General features: G+C 34.8%; 1 protein-coding gene across 1 annotated transcript in view; it reads left to right on the forward strand.

Annotated features, from left to right (window-relative positions):
* The window catches only part of LOC127835393 (glypican-5-like), a 104,458-nt gene that overhangs the window by 51,845 nt on the left and 26,840 nt on the right, over positions 1 to 25,773 (forward strand). The window contains exon 3 of the mRNA XM_052361804.1: positions 12,869 to 13,566. Within this exon, the coding sequence (XP_052217764.1) occupies positions 12,869 to 13,566 (698 nt within the window). The remainder of the gene's footprint in view (positions 1 to 12,868; positions 13,567 to 25,773) is intronic.

Below are 25,773 nucleotides of genomic sequence, written 5' to 3' on the forward strand. Positions count from 1 at the left end.
AGTCTTGCATTGATTTTGGTTATCGATTCAGATTCATTTGATTTATTACAAGTCTTTGAATGCTTTAGAGGCCATTAGCTTAAACAAACAGTTTTATCAACCTTTTTAATTAGATAATTTATAGAGCCTTCTGCAAATGCTGACATAAAAGGCAAAATATTTATCATCAAGGCTTTCGAAAATAAATCAAGTTAACTTTATTGACAAATTTTGGCCCCCTGTGTTGGCTTGAATTTCATTGATGAAATTCTTTTCTCACAAGAAGGATTGATCAGCAGAAAATTTGTCAATGTCAGCTTAAATGGTCTAAATGTTTGTCGCTTGAAAGTTAATTAGATTTCACTGATTTTGTATATTAAAAATGATGTATTAAAATCAAATGTGTAGAACTGCTAAAAGTTATTTGCATCTGAACTACAAAAAAAATTAACCAAAAATATATAATAATAAAAAACTGCATTTGCCTTTCCCGATAATTTACAGGACATAATTGTGACCAAAGGCTGCCAGGTACAAAATTCCATATACAGACTTGCTTTATTATGATTTCGTTCACCGCTTAATAAGAGGTGTAAGATATCATAGGTATGTTTCCGAAAGAGTAAATGTTACCACTCGAGTGACTCTATGCCAAACCTTTGAATAGCAATGATTTATTGTTATGTAATATATGACATTATAATTGACAGATAGATTGTGTTTTGGAACAGGTGCATAAATTATGGCTTGCCTTTAATCGTTGGCGTTTGACCAAAGCATTGTGCTAGGATTACAATTTCTTTGCCAAAAAAACAAAAGAAATTTGCTTTAGGATTTTATTGACCTTGCATTTTGCACTTACAAAGGGCTGTTAAAAATAAGATAAGATTTATGTTTTTGACAATGAACTTGACAAAAAAGTAAAAATATTTCGGTAATTATGGGAGTAAAGAGGTGCAGTAGTAATTTCCAGGACTATAATTATTAGTTATACTGGTACACAGTTATTATTCATGACTTGTTAATAATTATAATAACCGTTATTAAACCTTGTACCCTATGAATCAGGTGCAAGAAAATTCTTCAAAATAGTTGAAATTAGTAACAAAATTAAACCACGCTCTAGGCAAATCAGGCTTAACCCTTTGCATGCTGGGAAATTTGTCGTCTGCTAAAATGTTGTCTGCTGAATTTCTAAAATTAGCATTTTCTTCGATTTTTTTCAAAGAATATTATCAGAATAGCAAACAGTTTGGATCCTGATGAGACGCCACATTCTGTGGCGTCTCATCTTGATCCAAACTGTTTGCAAAGGCCTTTAAAATTCGGTTCCCGCACTGAAAGGGTTAATGCATTTGTGGAAAGTGTTTTTTGTGATTAGACTGTGCAGACCACGCAGGCTAATCTGTGACATACTTAACGTAAATGCATTAAGCCTGGTTTTCCAATAGATCTTCTCAATGGTGATACTAATTCCAACTATTTTTAGGGGGGGTTCCTTAAGAAGATTCATTTAATTGGATTGGTTAAAGTGGTTTATATTATTTTGCTGAGTCAAAACAATTTTGTCATTCCATGTCACCCTAGTTTCTCTTGGTCTAGTCTGTGATGAAAAGAAGTTTAGCTTTCCTCATATGAGTGGTATTAATTTGCTTTGGCATTAAATATGTCTCATATCAGTGGATAGAAACAAAGATATGCTAATCGTGGAGTACTTGACATGAAATCCAAGAAGGCTGGAGGGACTATTTTAGTTAAACATTGTCGACTTTGCTGCATTACTTTCAATCAGTTATGGTACTCAATCCAACTATTTTAAATTCTGATGGGCATAGAGCAGGGCTTTTTTATTTTGGGATTGGGATTTAAAAATTCCAGCATGGTCACATCAAGTGTGGGGGGAGTGGTCGAAAAATATTTTTTTAGGCTTTTCCTTCTATGATTGTTAAGGCAGTTGTCAGTGACTAGCATAAGTTTTTGGTAGTAGTTAGACCAAGCTTTTCCAGGAAAAGTGCGAGGTTACAATTGAACTGATGGCCCCAAATTTGTCAGAATTATGCTTGAAATGACTAATATTATAAATCAAAGACACAAACAATCTGCTTCATTCATATTCATCTTTTATTTGTCCTTTTTAGCTCGACTATTATATATGAAAAATATATAGTGGAGCTATCCTACTCATCCCGGTGTCGGCGTCTGCGTCTGCGTTAGCGTGCAAATGTTAAAGTTTTCGTACTACCCCATTTATTTTCATTGTCCCTTGACATATTGCTTTCATATTTTGCATACTTGTTTACCAACATGACCCCAACCTATATATGAGCAGACAACTCTATCAAGCATTATGTCATAAGTATGGCCCCTTTTCCACTTTGAATATGCAGCAACTGTTAAAGTTTTCGTACTACCCCATTTATTTTCATTGTCTCTTGACATATTGCTTTCATATTTTGCATACTTGTTTACCAACATGACTAGTGCTGCAACAATACGCCAAAAACCGTATTGCAATATATTGTCAGTTCAAAAACCCGTATTGCAATATATCGCAATATATTGCTAACTTGTACCAAAATTATAACTTGCCAATTACCCAATAATCCCATAAATTCCAATTTTAAAGCAAATTCTGGTAAATATTTACTATAAATGTGCTCAAGAATAATAAGAAACACAAACATTCGCAAATTTTCTTAAGTATCAAATACATTTTTGCAATTGTTACTATTTAAAGATGTGATGAAATAACGTCCAACCGGGGCGTTTTTCCCACTGAACACGCGTAATTCAGCTGACGTGATGTTCTTGTTTTTATACAACACAAAATACGCCCATACTTTCCATGCGACGTTCTACATGTCTGTATAATTTTCGCGCGCTTTTTATTGAGACAAAGGAGAAAGCACGTTTTATTTGACGCTATAATTTTTTATTGTCGCGTTAGCATTCAAATTTGGAAGCGTGTTTCCGAAATTCGGATTACAAATATTGCTCAAATCAGAATCGAACGAAACATTTACAGCTGTGCGAAATTAATTCAACGATAATATGTTCAAAAGCATCGAATGAATGCTCCCATGTAACAACGCTACTCCGTATAATACACTTTTTAGAATGCTTTTTTTACGTAAAAAATTATTTACACTGCTTTGTTTTGTTTACCTTTTTATCATTATTTCGGATGGCTTTTCTGGACGAAATGTGAATGAATTTTTGTAAAATTTGCGTACCGGTATGATGAAAATCATATCGCAATACAATATGCGGATTGCGTATTGCGATATATACCGATATACCGGTATATTGTTGCAGCCCTAAACATGACCCCAACCTATAAACAAGAGCAGACAACTCTATCAAGCATTTTATCATAATTATTGCACCTTTTATACTTAGAATATGCATATTATTGATATATCTATGTTAAAGTTTGCGTACTACCCCAAATATTTCCTATATCCTTTGACATATTGCTTTTATATTTTGCATACTTGTTTACCAACATGACCCCAACCTATAAACAAGAGCAGACCACTGTATCAAGCATTTTGATATAATAATGGCCCCTTTTACACTTAGATAATTGAACATTTTGCTTAAATTGCCATAACTTTTTTATTTATGATCACATTTTATTATTACTTTGACAAAACAACACCTACCTGAATACCACAATGGATTGCACCCAAACAATACCCCACACCCCTACCCAGAATCCCTCCCCCCCCCCAACCTCTCCCCCCCCCATTTTTTTTAAAACATCATCTAATAAATTACCCCATCCCATATTATAACCCCCTCTCACCCCCCATCCCCCCTACCCCCCCACCCCCTACCCCCCACCAAATTTTATATATTTTTTAAACATCATCTACTAAATTACCACACCCCACATTATACCCCCCTCTCACCCCCCCTACCCCCCCCCCCCAATTTTTTAAAATATTTTTTCTCCTTTTTTTATTTTTGAAAGATCGTCTAATAAATTATTGAATATGAACAATTTACCAATGATGGCTAACATTATATTGTCGAGCACTCGAATAGTCGAGTTATGCCCCCAGATAAAATGATCAGGGATATACAGTCAAACCTGAATTCAGCGGTCAATCAAGGGAAATGATCAAAGTGACCGTTGTCCACAGGTGACCGTTGAATTCGGATCACAATTTTAAGAAGGTTGGTCAGTTGGTAGTAGGGCTGCAACAATATACCGGTATATCGGTATATATGGCAATACGCAATCCGCATATTGTATTGCGATATGATTTTCATCATATCGGTACGAAAATTTTACAAAAATTCATTCACATTTTGTCCAGAAAAGCCATCCGAAATAATGATAAAAAGGTAAACAAAACAAAGCAGTGTAAATTATTTTTTACGTAAAAAAAGCATTCTTAAAAGTGTATTATACGGAGTAGCGTTGTTACATGGGAGCATTCATTCGATGCTTTTGAACAGATTATCGTTGAATTAATTTCGCACAGCTGTAAATGTTTCGTTCGATTCTGATTTGAGCAATATTTGTAATCCGAATTTCGGAAACAAAATTCCAAATTTGAATGCTAACGCGACAATAAAAAATTATAGCGTCAAATAAAACGTGCTTTCTCCTTTGTCTCAATAAAAAGCGCGCGAAAATTATACAGACATGTAGAACGTCGCATGGAAAGTATGGGTGTATTTTGTGTTGTATAAAAACAAGAACATCACGTCAGCTGAATTACGCGTGTTCAGTGGGAAAAACGCCCCGGTTGGACGTTATTTCATCACATCTTTAAATAGTAACAATTGCAAAAATGTATTTGATACTTAAGAAAATTTGCGAATGTTTGTGTTTCTTATTATTCTTGAGCACATTTATAGTAAATATTTACCAGAATTTGCTTTAAAATTGGAATTTATGGGATTATTGGGTAATTGGCAAGTTATAATTTTGGTACAAGTTAGCAATATATTGCGATATATTGCAATACGGGTTTTTGAACTGACAATATATTGCAATACGGTTTTTGGCGTATTGTTGCAGCACTAGTTGGTAGTATTACTACGTCGTTACCCCACCCAATCGTTTGCATACAGTGTAAAACAAATGCTCATTGCATTAACAAAGCATAATACCAGCATTAACTTACGCGTGTACATTGAATAATAGAGAATAATATCTTTTAGATTGATTTAATTTCATATTGTTAAATTAAACAATGACTTTATCAACGCTGATATAATTGTTTACTCATGCATCTCATTCATTCAGTAAATAAAGCTTGTCACGTTCCGTTGACGTCACGCCCGTAAAAGTCTAAAAAGCGGATTCGGTGTCATAAACCGATAGTACGGTGTAATTGTACCGTTCTAATTCAAAGAAATAGCGGTCATTTAATTTAGCGATAATTACTTTCAACAAGTCATAAACTCTGATATATTTTCTTTTGAAGATACCCCCACTATTATCCCCGGAAAAGAAACCTTTTCAACACCTTATAATTTGTTTACACGCAGCAGGCCGCTTTTATAATATCGTAGACAATTACCGCTTTCAGACGCTTTAAACGCAAAATAGACGGACAAATAATGTGCTGTGTTTTTAATTTTCGCGACTCGAGACGACTGACGCGTGACCGTTGATTTCAGGTCAAACATAAATTTCGGAGTGGAATATAGTGGCCGTTGGCCGTTATGGTCAGGTGGCCGTTAAATTCAAGTGTAATATGGAGTGTTTTTCGTCGGGGGGATTCCAGACTGACCGTTGTCTGCAGGTGACCGGTAAATTCAGGTGGCCGTAAGGTCAGTTTCGACTGTATTGTTTTTGGCCTGCCTGATTGTCTGTTTGTATGTCATTGTATGTGTGTGTCTGTCCCAAAACATTATGGTTTGTCATTACTTTTGCAATATTGAAGATAGCAACTTGATATTTGGCATGCATATGTATCTCATGGAGCTCCACATTTTGAGTGATGAAAGGTCAAGGTCATCCTTAAAAGTCAAAGGTCATTTTCTTTCTAAAATAGCACCCGTGCGACTTCAAAGAAGGGGGCATTGTGTTTGACAAACACAGCTCTTGTTTCTTTATATCTCTTGAAGCCCTTCAACCTTCACCACACCACTACCCTTACCCCCTCACCCTGTCAACACCCCCCATCCTGAGACACCCCCACTGCACCACTACCCTACCCTCACCCTGTCAACACCCCCCTTCCTGAGACACCCCCACTGCACCACTACCCTACCCTCACCCTGTCAACACCCCCCATCCTGAGACACCCCCACTGCACCACTACCCTACCCTCACACTGTCAACACCCCCCATCCTGAGACACCCCCACTGCACCACTACCCTACCCTCACCCTGTCAACACCCCCCATCCTGAGACACCCCCACTGCACCACTACCCTACCCTCACCATCAACACCCCCATCCGAAATCACACCCTAGATAATGTTACAATTTGATTAAATAGACCATTCTCACATGCAACGTTCATTTGATTCTTTTCAGACTTGCAATTTCTCAGCTCCTTGGCACACTATACTTGAGCAAGCTTCTGAAAGAGACTCTTAAACATTTCATAAACTTATCATAAAAGCCCTTCTGTTTTATGTTAGCACAGCAAGACATTGTTTGCTTTTACGATTTCAAGAGAGGAAAAGAATGTGCAAAAAACCACAGCGGTACCATTGGGGCATGGTAGTTTCTAGTTTGTTCAGATGAGAAGATTTCAACGCTAACTGACCCAACACTTGTGAAAAGATGGGCGGAAAATTAAATAAACTTGACATACCTGACAAGTTCACTGCCAATAAATGTGAATTCCTGAATAAAACATCTGAAGAACTATTTATAATGAGCTTTAATCTGTGACGCAGTTAGCAGGTAATTTAATGGAATTATTATCCCCTGTACTTTACTATTGAGATATTTTGTTAGCTTATTTAATGAAATCAGACTCATGATGACAGACGTCTGGCCGGCTCAGTTGGTAGAGTGCTTATCTACAAAGTGGAGGATCGCAGGTTTGACACTCCGGCCTGGCCACATTACTTGTATGGGGATTGATTATGAAATCCATTAAACTAACTGCTGTGCTATGAACGAAAACAGAATAATCTGTTGATAGCGAAAAAAACAACTAAACAAACAAACAAACAAACATTGATGAGAGACCAAAAATGAAATATTTCAATTACATAATAGCTATCCCTTAGTATACTCAAACCCGGTTAACTCGCGGGTCGGGTTGAGTCGCGGTAATTCATTAGCGCCCTCTGGATTTGGTTTATAAACAAACCTGCGTAACCTTGATGTCAAATATGAAAGAAAACACCTCTCGCTACAGATTGGAATCGAGTTTTGGTAATTAAATGTCGTAAAACTCAGACTTAAAAAATATTTGTATTTTTAAAGTTCAGTTAATTGTCGTAACAAAAAATACGACATTGCTTGAAAATAACTGTGCTATTTATGTTATTTGATGTCTTAAATTCCATATATTTAAATTGTTATATACTTTATTGATTGTTAATTTAAATGGTATATCAGAACTTTGATTATTCATGTTTAATTTAAAATTGGTGCTGTTTAAGGTAGCGCACCTCTAATGATTTCCCGCGATTTCTTCGAAGGTTGAAGAGCCTACTATTAGGTGCCGTAGCCTAGTGGTTAAGGCGATAGACTAGAAATTTTTTGGGATATTCCCGCGCAGGTTCGAATCCTGCCGACGACGTATACTTTTTTGCGACGCGTTTTATTTATTTTCTTACGTAATTTGATTTAATATGGCATATAAGCTTTATTTACTGTTAAATATGTTGCAATTTTTATGCACATTCTTCAATTATTAAAATTAAAACAACGTTATGGCGAAATTGGGTGATTTACTGTTGAAAATACGAACCATGCATGTTGCATTTTTATTTTTATTTCAAAAAGTAAACGGTAAATCTGTCTATTTCTTGGTATTTTTGCTGTATATAGTGTTTCTATAAAAACTTAGTTTAAAATATGACTTAAATGATACTATTTTGAATTTTATGACACTTTAACCGACCCAATTTTTACTTGGCTGAAATCACTTACATTTCATGGCGCTCTTCCATAGATAAAAATTTGTAAAAAATAAATGTCTGTAAAAGAATACTTATTTCATCTTGTTTAAACTTTAAACACCTTTACAGCATCTGTACACACCAACTGCATGCCCATATTTGGAAATTTGAATGAATTATGGAACTTTTATATACCCCAGGGGTGAAAATAAACTGGACAAAAGCCGAGTGTGGGGGTGGTTTTGAAAAAATCGGTATATTTTTTTTAAAAAGCATGGAAAGCCTACCTACAAATTTGCATGAAGTTCATTGAAATGATGCTGATTAAGAAAATAATTACTTAGATTATATTTGGATATGTGCCCATTAGAGGTGCGCAACCTTAACCTATTTACCGCGAATCAACCTGGAGAAAAAATAAACAAAAATGGCGGACAGTGGTGTCGGATTTGTTTCTACGACAGTTTATATTGAAGGATTTTAGTCATAAAAGGGCAGTTGTCCAATAAATTTAAGTAAAATATGATTGTCCTTTAAATTATTTATCTGATATAAAAAAATTATGAAGATTGTTTCCAGACGCAAGTGAATAGTCCTTAAGTACCTCGAGTCAATCGTGTTGCAGGATATTTCAGTTAAATCTGTGCTATATCATTCTCCACATTATCTCTTTCAGCGCTGGAACCGAATTTTGAAGGCCTTTGCAAACAGTTTAGATCCAGATGAGACGCCACAGAACGTGGCGTCTCATCAGGATCCAAACTGTTTGCTATTCTGATAGTATTCTTTGAAAAAAATCGAAGAAAATGCTAATTTTAGAAATTCAGCAGACGACATTTTAGGAGACGACAAATTTCCCAGCATGCAAAGGGTTAAACTAAATTTGAATCAATTTGAGTAAGTTGCAAAACTGACATGATGTTATGAGAAATACCTTAAACACTCTCTAAACTCCTTTGAAATTGTTAAAAAGCTGCAAAAATGTATCTGGCATGCAATTAAAACACCATTTAAGGTGTTGACAATCCTAAAAAAGTGACAAAAAAGTTGTACAATTTGCATCTTTTATGACTCAACATAAATCCCAGTCTCTTTTCAACCACTTCTTTGATCGTGTTTAATCGTCCGTACGCCCTTAGTGCACCGAACATTGTGCTGTGCGAAATAAAATTACAGCATCCGCTGGTTTTGAATTGAAATCTATAATTATTTTACCAATGAAATATGCTTTCATTCATAGATATTGACAGATGTTGCATTTTTGTATTTATTAGTTTAATACTTCAATAAATGCTATTTCCCCTGCGAAATGTTGTTCTGCAGTTCACGAATAATTCGTGAACAGTTCATGAACTGTTCGTGAACTGAGTTCATGAATTGTTCACGAATAGTTCGTGAACAGAAAATGAGCCACATCTGTGAAAAGTTCTTGAAATTTTAGTTCATGAACTGTTCATGAACACTAATGGCTTGAAGTGTTCATGAAATATTCTTGAACCCTAATGGCATGAAGTGTTCATGAACTATTCTTGAAACCTTATGGCATGAAGTGTTCATGAACTATTCTTGAATCCGTGTGGCATGAAGTGTTAATGAACTTTTCTTGAACCATTATGGCATGAAATGTTCATGAACTATTCATGGACATCAATGGCATGAAGTGTTCTTGAACAGTTCATGAACAACACAATTCTTGAAAAATTCTTCAGGGTTTTGCTGTTCACGAACAGTTCATGAACATTTTCCTTCTATTTTTCAATGGCTCATTTTCTGTTCACGAACTGTAAGTGAATAGTTCATGAACCATAGTTCTTCAAGAGTTCATGAACTGAGGTGGCATGAAGTGTTCATGAACTATTCATGAACAAGAATTTGTCAATTTATGCAAAGGTTATCATAAGTGTTACTAAAGCTCAACAAACAGGTCAGGGTAAGAAGAAACAAGTCTTGTATTAGCACTTAACATATTGATAGCAACATATAACAATAATTTAAATATAACACTAATAACTGAGATACAAGTGGTTTGATAATACTCTTTAAATTTCATAATACAACTTTGCACTATATGTTCATGAATAATTCATGTATTGAAAAGATTATGAATAGTCTCATTTTCAGTTCAAGAATCATTTACTAATCAATGGTTTCCCTGAAATGGTTACACTTACAGTGCCAAAGAACTTGAAATGGAACCAATGGCTGATCAGTTCAGCCGGTAATTTATTAAAGACTTACATTTTCAAATATAACATAAACCATGTGCCTTCCGTTTCAACTACCTGTGCACACAATATTCTTTCTTTGTAAAAACAGCAATGCAATGTACATTGAGTTCTTGATATCATCTTAAACTGTTCTTGAAATAAGATGTCCTTAAAACGTTCTTAAACTTGTCTTTTAAGTCTTCCAAGAACAATGACAGATCCTTTTAAGAACATATTGGATTCTTAAAAAGTCCATCATACGTTCAAAAACATTGTGTAGACCTGTTTAAGAACATCAGAAGGAAACATGTTGTTCAAAAAAGTTCTTAAAGTGTTCAAGAATAGTTTAAGAATAATTCAAGAACAGGAAAGGTCCTTAAAAAGTTATTGAAGTGTTCCTGAAGGCAGTTCTTGAACAGTTCTTGTACAAATGTTCTTAAAATTCTCTAGAACAGGTCAAGAACTCTAACTTACAGTGGTGAAAGTACTATGCATATTCATACTAACTTCACAGGTTTCACAAATCTACAAGATTTGTATGCTAGACATTTCAATGTTACTTTCAAAAATATGTATGAAACATCTAGCAAAAAGGAATTCATGAATTATTCATGATGGATCCTTAAAGTCTGTCTCAGAAAAGTCATTAGAAATACTAGTGCATGAAATGTTCATCACTAAGTATTTATGGTTAGATGAAGAACTGTTCATGAACTTTGAAATGTTCAACAATAATTCATAAACAGTTCATGAACATGTCTTAAGAACAGTTCATGTCCAAAAGTTCATGAACCAAGCTCAGGAACTTTTTCAGACCCGTTCATGAACAGTTCTTGATTGGCTTGAAGTGTTCATGAAATCATGAACAACATTTCGCCAGGGTTACGTGCCCTAAATCTATTTAGAATACACCCCTCTAAGTGACTCTTCTGAAAAACATACTATTTACTCCCAAGTTGAGGCATTTATATTAAATTTGGTTGTTTACTTGTACCTAAACAACATTACGTAACGCACCAGTAAACTTGATTTAAATGGAATACTTTAGCATTACTATGTCATTATGTTCCAGAATTTATATCTTAAACAGAAATTATAAAAATTTAGAATAATTTTTTTTTGTAATCATGTTAATTCTTTAAATCGTGTTTAATAAATTGTTAATGAGAAAGCGTATTTTCAATCATTTTGAAATAGTTTTTCCCTGCCGTTAATATTCAGATATCTATTTAAAAAAGTATGTATTGGATTTAATTTCTTGAAATTAAATTTTTAACATTAAATGTTTTATGTTTGCTGAATCCTGTTCAACGAACAGATCAAACGAGGAATGTCACTTTGATTTGCATGCTCTTTAACTTCAAAATCGCAATCCTTTAGAAAAGGGTTAGATAAAAAAATCACCCCTCTTATCAAGTCTTTGTTATTATGTAAACATGCACATTTTGCGTTTTAAATCTTGCAGGTCTGAAGTGTCCTATTTGAAATATTAAGAACACTGCCACCAATATAAAGTCCACTTCAGCATTCCAAAAGAAATACGCAGAAGTTTTTTGCGTTGTGTGATATTTACTTTTAAATGAATTTTTTAAAATTGAATGAATGCTCTCCGAGCATGTTTACAATGGAGAGAATGGTTTATCTCTTTAGCAATTGTACGGATTCTGATCTGATTCTGATTTTCAAACATTTTTTGCAATTCAATTTCATTCAAGTGCTGGTTCATCATAAAATTGCTTTAGAAGGGGGATTCCTTTTATTCCTGATAATTTTCTATCTAGATTTAAGCGCAAAGCTACTGTATGCCGTATGGAAAGGTTTATTAAAAAAAACAACAGTTGCACACACAATTCTTTATCACCAGATGCAAGTATTATCCAGTGACCACTTTCTTTCTTAATTTGTTTTTGAAGAAAAATATGTTTTGCTGAAATCTATGACTGCATGATGCCAGATATTGCTGAATTGTAAAAAAAGACATTCTTTAAAAATGTTTTAAAATATAAGCATCATAGATGTTTTAATTTACCCAGTAAGTTGTATTTGTGTGCAAAAAGGTTTTAAACTGCTATCAATTTGTTTCTTTGATTATACACAGACAGTATATGAGCTGTAAAGTTGATATTCATGATTATAATGTATAATATATGGTATTATGTTGTTCAAATATAGTTATCTAAAAGTATTCCTTTGCTTGTAACATTCTTTTGATAAATATATGAGCTGTGCACTGTGAAAAGGTGGTTTAATGCATGTGTGTAAAGTGTCGTCCCTGAGATTTGCCGTTGCAGTCTGCACTGGCTAATCAGGGACGACACTTTCCGTGTTTGATATTTTTCATTTTAAGAAAGTCTCTTATTAGCGAAAATCCAGTTTAGGCAGAAGGTCATCCCTCATAAGCCTGTTCAGACTGCACAGGCTAATCTGGGACGACACTTTACGCACATGCATTAAACCCCCTTTTCACAGAGCACAGCGCATATGGAATCACGTGTAAGACAGACTTTAGAATGTTCATGGTGCGAAAGCCTAAGCAAGTGTGTAAATGAATACAGGGCTGAATGATTAGATTTGAAAAACGTTGGGCATACCGTCTATTGTAACATATTTTTGTTTGTTTCTCATTTCAGAAACAATACTAGAACTAATTCAGCACACTTTGAACAACACCAGAGCAAAGTTGTCAGAATGGTATGGAATTCCCACTGAGGAGCATAGGCACATCGTGAACAATCTTTTCTTGTCTTTCGAGGATTTTTTGAAGTCCAATCACGTGTTAGTAGAGGAAAGTGTCAGTAAATTCTTCGATAACATTCTTCCTGTGATTTATAAAAATGTGATTTATCGCGATTCAAAATCGTGGACTCCTGCACATGCAAACTGCTTGATGAAGCACCGGAGCGAAATTACTCCGCAGCCATTCGGGAAGAATCCAGAAGAAATCGCTGCAAATTTAAACAACGCTTTGGGCCTTTCAAAGTCCTATTTAGAGGCGTTGGCTGTTATACTAGAAACAATAAATAACACGGATAACCTTGCGTTAGAAAATGAGTGTAAAAATGCAGTTGTTCGTCTGCAGTATTGTTCTCATTGTCGGGGTTTTATCGACGTCAAGCCGTGTAACGGTTTTTGTCTGAATGTCATGCGTGGATGCCTATCCAATATGGCGGAACTGGGCTCCGAATGGAACAATATTATCACATCTATTGAGGGAATGGTGCGAGAAATGAGTGACAAAAGCCTCGGAGACGCTTTCAAGAAGCTGTCCATCGGAATTACAGATGCAATATTCCATGCAGTAACTACTGAAAGGAACTTTAACAAAAGCGTAAGTGCAATTTTATCTCAATTTTTTTTGCAAAATGGAGGTTACACAGTCTTGTTTTTGTTGTTTTTTTAAAATAACTTTTTGTGATTGTGTATTCTTTCAACCATTTTCTGCACAAAAGTTACTAACACCTTAATGTATCAGGTGCTTTTGCGCATGCATTAAGCCCCATTGTTTCAGAGGAAGGCTAATTATCCCCCGCCATAGGCTGGCGGAGGGATATTGTTTTAGTGTTGTCCGTCTTTCCGTCCGTCTCTCCATCCGTCCGGAGCCATATCTTGGAAGTGCTTTGGACGATTTCATTGGTATGAGTATATAGGATACTAAAGGATAATAACAGAGTTATGGCCCTTTGTATCTTGAAAAAAAAAATTTGTGTGTGTCTGGAGTCATATCTTGGAAGTGCTTTGGCGGATTTAATTGAAAATTGGTAAGAGTGTCCAGAAGCATATTTGCGGGGGATATCAATTCACCGAATATGCTTGTTATCCCCCACCATAGGCGGAGGGATATTGTTTTGGCGTTGTCCGTTCGTCCGTCTTTCTGTCCGTCTTTCTGTCCGTCCGGCACTTTTGTGTCCGGAGACATATCGTGGAAGTGCTTTGGAGGATTTCATTGAAACATGGTATGAGTATATATATGGATAATAACAGAGTAATGGCCCTTTGTATTTTGAAAAAAAGTTTTTTTTGTGTGTCCGGAATCATATCTTGGAAGTGCTTTGGCGGATTTCATTGAAAATTGGTAAGAGTGTCCAGAAGCATATTGGCGGGGGATATCAATTCACCGAATATGCTTGTTATCCCCTGCCATAGGCGGAGGGATATTGTTTTGGTGTTGTCCATCCATCCGTCTTTCCGTCTGTCCGTCCGGCACTTTTGTGTCCGGAGCCATATCTTGGACATGCTTTGGCGGATTTCATTGAAACTAAAATGGTATGAATATATATATGGATAAGAGGATGATGCACGCCAAATGGCATTGTACACCATCTGTTAATAACAGAGTTATGGCCCTTTGTATCTTAAAAAAAAATGCTTTTTTAGTGTCAAATATAACACTTTTGTGTCCAGAAGCATATTGGCGGGGGATATCAATTCAATGAATTTGCTTGTTTACAGTAAATCTGATGATTGAACTCGGAAAATATCGAATTATTGTCAGCAGGCCTGTATTTGTTTCGTCAATGCATCATGAACACAAGTTTTTTTGTTTTGTTATCTTCTAGAGAATGGGTCAGACAGTGTGGATAACAAATGGCAACAACATATCAATTACTCTGTCAGAAACATATAGCATGCTCTGAATGTATAGTGTTATAAAATGGCTATGAAATAACTGTTGACAAAACATTAATGTTTGTATCAAAGCAAGCCATTTGAAGACCTGACAGGATAATTAAAATTATGTAAATTCAATGTTTTTGGGTGCAGTAATTTATTCAGTGCATGCAATGTTAATGATATTTTTAAAATTTTGGACAGAACTAATTAATTTACATTATGCTATCGCTTTATAGAATTCTCTTAACTTGTGTAAATTGAACATAAGATTTAACTAATGTCAGTTTACTTTCTATGGAAATTTTTTGTTTTGTTTAAAAAAATAATTGCATTCTTTTACTGTACACTGTTAAGTATTTTAGTGAAAAAATTGTTATTTTGTTAATATGTTAACAAGGGCTCATAAAGAAAAGTTGAAAAAAAACACTGTAGGTAGTCCATTTTGGGGAAAATGTGTGCGTGAGATTGCTAAAATGATTATAAAAGAATACTTAAGTAATTTGGTCTAGGGTAAAAAAAATACGATGTTATGAAAAAAGTACCTGATTTTGAAAAAAACTCATATTAATTGCATATGCAAGGCACCCAGTAACTGTCTCTATAAATCAAAAGACAATCATCTTTCAGTCCCTGACTGTGGCATGCATTTTCAACAATAATCATAATCATTGTGTGCAGATCTTTCTTGATATAACCAGTCTGCTTTGGGAAATCTGGTTTATTGTGCATGGTGGTCGGCATTGAGGCCTGATAAATTTGAGACACGTTCTCTGAAAACAGTTAAATGCCTGCACATAAAGTGAGCTGTCCCAGATTAGCCAGTGCAGTATGCTCAGGCTAACCCTTTGCATGCTGGGAAATTTGTCGTCTGCTAAAATGTTGTCTGCTGAATTTCTAAAATTAGCATTTTCTTCGATTTTTTTTTCAAAAAATACTATCAGAATAGCAAACAGTTTGGATCCTGATGAGACGCCACGTTCATCTGGATCGAAACTGTTTGCAAAGGCCTTTAAAATTCGGTTCCCGCACTGAAAGGGCTAATCACTGCCCTGGGACAACAATTCTGCCTAATCTGGATGTTTGCTTAGAAGAGACTTTCTTCAAACAAAAAATTCCATAAATGTTGACCATGATTAGCCTGTGTAAACTGCACAGGCTGTTCTGTGATTTCACCTAATGCTCATGTATGAAGCTCATTTTGCCTAGAAGTGAACAAGAAAACATCATTTAAAAAAACTTATTCAGTGCAATGGTGCAAGTAAAAGCAACTATTTAATTGCTAAATTGTTAGATATATTTGTAACAATGTCTTAACCATGTAAACAAGTCTATTTTAGATGTTTTAGATGCTCAAATTGTTACTAAACGCATACATCTTTTAAAAATAATATAATGACAAAAAAAAAGAAATTAAGTCATTAAATAGAAGTATAATAGAGGATAAATGTTAAGTTTAAAGTAGCTATGATCAGTGTTTTAAATTTGTCTTAGTTGTGTTTCTTACCTGAACCTGTTTGGAGTCATCTCAAAAATGTTAATGCTAAAATCAAAAGTTACATATTAACTAACTGACAAATTTCAGGAGGGCCGGTGGGGGGCCAGGGGAGGGGGGGCGGGGGGGGGGGGGGGGGGCGAGGGACATTTGCAATGCTGAAATCTTAAGTACATCACTACTAGTATTTGGATTATTATTCAATGACTATTGTCTATTCTGTCAGATTGAAAATGTCCAAATTGGGAAACAAAAACATAAATAAAACTGTTGATAAGAATCACTAAAGAATATTCAAGATTGGAAGAAAATTTGTGAACAGCTTAGATTGGGGATTTTCAGGAATCCATATCATAAAAGATAACGACGAAAAGATACCTGAAGAAAGTCCTTATAGATTTATTACTTATTGTACTCATTTGGCGACACGTTTTCAGCGGTTTGTTTGCATATTATCACAGATTCAAACCACTTCACTTATACGCGCTATTCCTTGTTGTAAAGTTTGATGGATTTCTTTTGGGCGATCATAATGACAGGATATGCGTTAAATATTCAGAAACATTAAAATTTATCATCATCAAATGACAACAGCAATAATCTGGAATTAAGTTAACAGCCTAATCTACATAATAGGCACATTTGTGTCCCTTTATGATAAAAGATGGCATGCTTTCTACATTGCCAAGAATTCAGCCATAAAGACAGGATTCCCTCTTTATTGCTTAGGGTAATTATGCATTGCACATTTTTCCATTGTAATTTATGGCCTGGCAGTCTATTATTCGTAATTTTATTTCGTTCAATATGTTGGATTTGCCTTCAATTAAATTGTCCCATTTATTACCCAGCATAATGGTTTTCAGAATTGTCTGTTTAATTTTTATCACTTAGCAGAATCAGGCAAACAAGTTTTTCTCTACTTCACTTATTATTGAGCATTATGCTGAATTGGAATCGACATAAATTTCCTCGGTTTTCCGAACGCCACGGCACTGTGGCTACATAGAGGACAGGCACTAAAGGCTCAGGTTTCAGATTTATTACAAATCCCGGGGCGGCCATTTTAGATAAAATGACATCGCATTATGCTTATTTATGTCAAAAACTGTTTAAATCTTGTAAAATGTTGTTATTATAATATGTTGACATTTTTGTTTTTTGCTTGGTTATTGTAATTATGCTCCCCGAAAATATTTTCGGTGGAGCATATAGTTGCCAGTTTGTAGTTCCGTTATTCCTTACTTCCTTCCTTGCTTCCGTCACACTTTTGCTCATAGCGCCTTCAATACTTTACCAATCGCTTTCATATTTGGCATGTAGGTACCTTGCATGGACCTCTACCTTTGGATGAGGTTTGAGGTCACTGGGGTCAAGGTCAAGGTCACAGAGGCTAATAATACACTTCCTTTTGTCACACTTTTGATACTGTTTCTCATAGCAGCTAAGCGCCTTCAATACTTTACCAATCGCTTCATATTTGGCATGTAGGTACCTTGCATGGATCTCTAACTTTTGATGAGGTTTGAGGTCACTGGGGTCAAGGTCACAGAGGCTAGAAATACACTTTCTTCTGTCACACTTTTGCTACTGTTTCTCATAGCGCCTTCAATACTTTACCAATCGCTTTCATATTTGGCATGTAGGTACCTCGCATGGACCTCTACCTTTTGATGAGTTTTGAGGTCTCTGGGGTCAAGGTCAAGGTCACCAAGGCTAATAACAGACTTCCTTCCGTCACACTTTTGCTACTGTTTTTCATAGCGCCTTCAATACTTTACCAGTCGCTTTCATATTTGGCATGTAGCTACTTTGCATAGACCTCTACCTTTTGATGAGGTTTAAGGTCACTGGGGTCAAGGTCGAGGTCACTGAGGCTAATAATAGACTTCCTTCCGTCACACTTTTGCTACCGTTTCTCATAGCGCCTTCACTATTTTACCGATCTCTTACATATTTGGCGTGTACGTACCTTGCATAAACCTCTACCTTTTGATGAGGTTTGAGGTCACTGGGGTCAAGGTCACCGAGACTGATAATAGATTTTTTTAGGTGGTTATTAACACATAGATTGACAAAGCGCATCTTCAGGGAGCATCCATCACCAAAAATTCCCCCTAAAAAAAAACTAAAAAAAAAACTTTTATTTTTTTGTTTTTTATTTTATTTTTTTTTATAGAAAGATGTGTCTAATGATAATAATATCTCAATTCTAATTCAATTGAATCTTGCAAAACGTAATAAATTATGAAAAAAACAATGAATATAGTGCAAACATGTACAAATGTATTGTAATAATGAGAGAGTAAGTAAACAAATCCCCCAAAAAGGGGAACGCTGCGAAAATTCTCACGCGCACAATTTTTCCCCAAAGTGGAAAATCCCGCGTAAAATTTCCCCCACATAAGGGCTAAAGGCCCCTTCCCCCACAACCCCAAAAAAAACCTGCTGATATTCTTGTTGGTTTGCTTGAGACCCATTTATTTTAGCTAAATTGTGTGAAACGCCTTCAGCTAATTGAACAATTACTGAGTCTGCATCCTGGGTAGAACCAGTACTTGTTGTCTAAAAGGGGAGGCAAGTAGTGAGAATGCTCCCAGGTAGTGGTTGACTGAATTGGCCCGGACATCTTGGTTAATAGGGGGAACTGTGACCATATCAACTCAGCTACCACAACCGGTTATTGTGATTGTTATTTTTTTTAGGTCATTATTTCAAACTAGCGCTTCAAGGGCAGACTGGGCATGATTTCATTTTTGGCAGGGTTTTTCATTTTGAATTGTCGCACAGGATGTCACATATGAAAGAACATAAAGCATATTAATTAAATGACTCATTTAAGTGTTTTGCGAAAATTATATAGTAGAATTAACCTATTTATTTGGCTCATAGAAGGCAGCTGTAACATTAAGATTGATGTTGTCTCGTTGTCTCTTTGTGAGTGCGTTACTATAATCATGTAATTTACTATATATATAGGATCTGGCATGAATTGTCATATCATACCATTTTTTATTAAACGAGTTCAGGAATTTTGTAAGTAAGCGAGCCTTTGGCTAGCTTACTAACATATTTCCTGGACGAGTTTAATAAAATATGGTATGATATGACAACAAGTGTCAGATCTTTTTTATCACATGCTTTTAAATGAGCAAATTAAATAAATGTTTACGCAAACATAATGATAAATTCTGAATTTTGTTTACATTTCGTGACGTCATTTCAGCAAAATAATAAATGCGATTGGTCAATAAACAAAAACTAAGCCAATGAAAACGCTTTAAAATGTTGTATTACACATGTGTAAATTAAAAAAAAAAATGTAATGGTTTTATTACATGGGAAACAGGGTATAGCATGTGATAAAAAAGGATTTTTAACCTTTTTTGACACCAAACAATATTAGAAAGTATATTCATGATGAGTACTTAATATCAAAATTTTATATTATGCATAACAGATAATCGCAATTGAACAAAACAAAAAAAACAACAGAAGCTTTTTATTGTGAAAATTATTTTGTAAAATGTGTAAGTTTTTGCAAATATATTTATGATGTTTTCAAGCAAAAAAATAGTATTTGGTAAAATTGTAAAACTTTGATAATAAAGGAATTTAAGCCAAGAACAGTTTCTCACTGTAACTGCAATCTTGTGACAATAGGAACTGTGAGTTTACATTTTGTTTATTTAAAAGATGTATGAATCACATCACATGTCTTAGAATTTTCTGTCTTTTTGAATATATTTTACTATCTATAACTTGATCAACAATGTCCCGGTGGAAAATGTAAGTATCTTCAGTTATGTAAATGTGTGTCTGTTAATAAATAACAGAGACCTGACAATGTTTGAACAAGAAATGTTAGTTCTTTACATGTAATTTTGATGTAAGCAACAAACTAGGACAATTTCTCAGAGCCAAATTAGTTAAATCCTTTGCTGCTCAGGCAATTGGACCCCACAAAAATCACATTTGTTCTGTGAGCCACTGCTGTTCTGGTTTTATGCTGGTTGCATATAACAATTTTCATGTTGCTTCTGAGCAAGACAGGATTAATAGAGGGGGTTTGGGGTCCAGGGGTCATTTTACAGTAATGTTCCTTATTAAAGTCTCTATAACGCTCTAAATCAACGAAAACTTCGTTAAGTATTTCGAAAAATAAAGTTAACACCTTATTAATCAGTGTTCCTTGTAGCAAAAGCCAAAATTTCAACGCTAGATGTGTAATGATTACATAGATTTTTGTGGATCCAAAATGCTCTTTTTTATTTATTTGTGGCCACAATTAATTCCAATTTTCATTTCCATGTTAGTGTTCATGTGTCATATGAATAGATATGCAAAACAATAATAAAATCGAGCATTTTGTATCCACAAACATTTTACCAGACCACATCTGGTGTTGAAATTTCGGCAATTGCCATAAGGAACAATGATTTTTAATTGTTTAGCTTTATTTTACGGAATATTGTACAAAATTTTCGTTGATTTTGAATAGTAATGTTACTTTAAGATAAAATTATATACACATTGGCATGGAACAATTTTATTTTAAAATGAGGCAAATGATTTCACTTTTATTTTTTTTTCTTCTTTTCAAGAAACGGTACCAAAATGCCTGATTTGAAATAATGTCTAATGTTCTAGATTCTATTGGGTATTTGGGGCATATCAATATTTCAAGGACAAACAAAAATCAGAATACCGGTATGAATTTGAAATACGTTAAGGCTTGCTTATGTAAAAAGACGTGAGTCACATACACTGGTTAGAAAGGTGAAGTTCTCTATCACCTGGCAACGGCGAAAGTTAATGATTATGTAAACAAGTCCATGTTTGATAGCCGATAATTATTGTCAATAAGTTATCACGAGAAAGACTTTTCCCGATAGTCTTTGAATGGGTCAACATGTGACTCGATATGTTTTTGTAGAAAAAGGCACAAAAAAGGACGCTCTAACATAAACTTAAGGACTGGACCTATTAATTATGATTATGCTGTTTTAAAACTGGAATTTATACTGTCTAGAGGATGAAGACAATTTATTACTGCTTCTAAAAAATTATAACAATTTAACATTAAAAAGTCATGTTTGTCGTTAAACGTGAACTAATTGATAGAAAAACAACCTTGCTAAAGCCCCCAAACAACTTGGCACAACTTGAGTGTTTTTGATATCAGCTTTATGACCTCTTGTTACCGAACTGGATAAATATTTGCTTTTCTATTTAGCTGAAGTCGTAAATGCGATAACTTGACCCGGCAATTGCATTTGAGGACAAGTGATCATAAAGTATAACTTAACTGACTGATATTTGTATCAGCCATTTTTTTCCTTCTTTATTAAGTGCCCCATAAAAGGCACTTTTTCAATCTAGAACAAATTAAAAAGCAACTGACGTTTGAAGAATTCGAAAAAAGAAGAAAAGTTGCACTAATTTTGTTCAAACTGCGCATTTTCTGCGAATGAACAAATAAAATGAGCACTGAAACTAAACATTTCAGCCAAGAGGCTTGTGAAAGAATATTTAGAAAGGTTGGTTCAATTATTAGTTTGTGCGTACTGCACTGGCTAAGCTCGGACAACACTTTACACACATGCTTTAAGCCCTCTTTACCCAGAACGAGGCTCATAGCTTATTTCTAACAAATTCAAATGTAAACGTAGCTGACAATAATCCCATGTAGTTTTAAAATTAAGTTTGTATTGAAATCCTGCTCAAATTTTGTAAGAATCTTAAGTGGACATACAAGGCAACTGAAAAATAATTCTTGCCAAATTGATGATTTATTTTCTTGAAACATCAATGAAAATACGTGCATAAGCTTAACTCTGACTGAAATGTTCAACAAATGAGTAAGACAGTCAAATGTATATAAGTTTTGTATAGCCGTATATATCAAATAATGCCATTATTCCCTGCCCCTTTTGGAAAATGTATTATCTTTATATATATATATATATATAATCACTTGTCTTGTGTGTGTCCAAAATTAGAACTCTCAAGCAGTCCTTAAGGTCACAATTTCATGTACATTAACACCTGGGCAAAATCCAGCCAAATGTAGTTCTGTCATTTAGGCAAGATAACCTCTGCTGACCTTTGCAACCCAGACCGGCGGGCCAAAACATTACCCCCTCCTTAATATGTATATGAATGCGGTACTTAGATAAATAGTATGTGAGACAAATGGTTGTTTGAATTTGGTACAGTAACTATTTATCTACCACAGCAAATGTAAATTGTGAAGTGAAATGCTTGAAATAGATAATTTGACTGCTTGGGTCACTCGGTTATCTTTGGGTTAAATTGGTAGGTGTTAAGTTAAGTTGCATTAATATACTAATTCCATTCCTTATATAGTTGGATGTAAATCCTTCAGTTTTTGGTAAAAACTAAAGTCAACATATTGCATGTCCATAACCAATTGAGTTTTCTTGAAGAGCATTCTAAGCTGATTGCATTTTAAAGAAATGAAAAGGTATGTCATGTGACACGTAAGAAATAAATTGACATTTATCAAAATTCACTGATTTTTCAATTGTTTTTGTCTAACACTTTTTGATGAAGTTTAACTACCTTCACACAAGTTTTTATGCCCCCCTTCGAAGAAGAGGGGGTATATTGTTTTTCACATGTCGGTCCGTCAGTCCGTCGATCTGTCCACCGAATGGTTTCTGGATGATTACTCAAGAACGCTTACGCCTAGGATCATGAAACTTCATTGGTACATTGATCATGACTCGCAGATGACCCCTATTGATTTTCAGGTCACTAGGTCAAAGGTCACGGTGACTCGAAACAGTAAAATGGTTTCTGGATGATAACTGAAGAACGCTTATGCCTAGGTCATGAAACTTCATAGGTACATTGATCACGACTTGCAGACAAACCCTATTGATTTTCAGGTCACTAGGTCAAAGGTCAAGGTCACGGTGACTCGAAACAGTAAAATGGTTTCTGGATGATAACTGAAGAACGCTTATGCCTAGGTCATGAAACTTCATAGGTACATTGATCACGACTTGCAGACAAACCCTATTGATTTTCAGGTCACTAGGTCAAAGGTCAAGGTCACGGTGACTCGATGCAGTAAAATGGTTTCCGGATGATAACTCAAAAACGCTTACGCCTAGGATCATTAAACTTCATAGGTACATTGATCATGACTCGCAGATGACCCCTATTGATTTTCAGGTCACAAGGTCAAAGGTCAAGGTCACAGTGACAAAAAAACGTATTCACAAAATTGCTGCCACTACAACTGACAGCCCATATGGGGGGCATGCATGTTTTACAAACAGCCCTTGTTAACTATAATCTCCATTCTTAAAACATAACAGTGAACATCTGAATACTCTTCCTGATTATAGGTTGAGGAAAGAATATCAAAACAAGTTGTAAACATGTCTTTCAGGCAAATTATTATGATTATTTTTTTTAACAAGTATAAAATTGATATCTCAATGAATTAAAATACTGTTAACTTAAATTAAATTTTTTTAGGATGGGAATATTGATTAATATTGTCTACTTTAGAAGGCTACAAACTTAAAACTTTGGAAGATAAAAAAAGTCAAATAAATTTCTTTTAAGGACAATTAAAAATGTTAGAGTATTGACAATGTCTAAAGTACTGGGCTTTCAATTTAGTTTCAAACTGCTGTTTAATTATTTCCAACCCTCTCATAATCACTGTATTAATTACATACATGGGTTGTGCTTTGTGAAAAGGTGGTTGACTGCATGTGCGTAAAGTGTCGTCACAGATTAGCCTGTGCACACTGCACAGTAGCCTGTGCACACTGCACAGGCTAATCAAGGATGACACGTTTTGCTTAAACTGGATTTTTGCAAAGAAGAGACCAGTTCTCTAAACGAAAAAAACATTAAGGCGGAAAGTGTTGTCCCTGATAAACTGCAGACTGCACAGGCTAATCTGGGACGACACTGTATGCGCATATTTTGCATTTAACCCCCTTTTCATAGAGCACAGCCCAAATATAATATGTTTGGTCTAAATATGCTTATAATCACTTTATCTTGTTTACTGATTGATTCTATGTTTATGGTTATGTGTAATGTTATTTTAATTAAACATAGTTGAAGATAAAGTATCGAGTAATCTTTAATGCAAAAGATAAGATTATTTAGATAATATGTTGTAACATTAGACTCAATCTTTGAGGAAAAATCTCTTTTCATTTGAATGTTAACATATTCTTATATTGCAAATAAAAATCTTTCGAATAGATTTCTAATAAGCAATAACGAATATCAAGGATACATAACAAACATTTAAAAACTTGCACAATTTAAAGGGGATTTTCATCTTCTTAAATCTGATGATAAGAGAGAAAAAATGTTTATGAAAACAATAATATTAGGAAGCACTTTCAGTTAACCCTTTGCCACTCAGAGACGCCTTTTGACGCATTTGAAGTCTCTTAGAAAATCAAATTAATGTTGAGACATTTCTAACTAGATTTTTAATTTTAAAATGCTTCATTTCCAACACTAAGGTACTGATGAGCAGCAAACAATATAAAACCTGAACAGACTGCGAGTAACTCGCAGGCTGTTCTGGTTTTATACTGTTTGCACAAAGCCATTTTCGCTTTGCTTCTGAGTGGGAAAGGGTTAAGAAAAGACAATACCACTACATGTACTAAGCAAAATAATTTTACATCACTATGAGCGAACAGTATTTTAATGAATAACTGAACAACCAGGATTTACTTTGCGGACCTTAGATTTTACTTGTGCCCATTAAAGGACATCTGAACTCGAGGATCACTTCTAAAATTTAAGAAATCGTTCAAGCATGCAACATGATTACGGTAATGACTTGTGCTCAGCCTGCTGTAGAACTGCACTAAATGCCCAATTAATTTCGCCTTAGCCGTTGTGATCACTATAGGGTGCTGTATTTATGTCGGGTTATGTCGCACCAAATGCGGTTTAATCACTTTTATAGCTGTAAATAATCCCAGCAATCCAATTTTTACTTTACATGGCTTGTCATTCTGCAGCAAAAATTTACTGATGCATTAGAATTTATGTTAAACAATTTTATCTTCAGTCACAGTCAGCGACTGTAATGACATACAGTCTGGTTTAAAAAAGAAGCCAAGGAAATGCAGCATATTTTTGCAGCGCTGTCTCATTTGCATAGAAATTGGCTATGAATGACAATTAACAAGTTAAGACTGACGTAGATGGCTGCTTCTTTCTGTTTGTCCAAGGTTGCCTGTCCGAGGATTTGAAGGGAATCATCTGCTTAGGCAATTATTTAAAAATTAACCAAAAATGTATCCACTCATATTTTAACCTTTACCACTTAGATACATATTTGGACGCATATGTAGTCCCGTAGAGAATTCCCTTAGATACTTCTGAGAAGCAAACAGAGTAAAACCTGAACAG

Source organism: Dreissena polymorpha, chromosome 6 (assembly GCF_020536995.1).
Source record: "Dreissena polymorpha isolate Duluth1 chromosome 6, UMN_Dpol_1.0, whole genome shotgun sequence".
In the NCBI taxonomy this organism is placed as follows: domain Eukaryota; kingdom Metazoa; phylum Mollusca; class Bivalvia; order Myida; family Dreissenidae; genus Dreissena; species Dreissena polymorpha.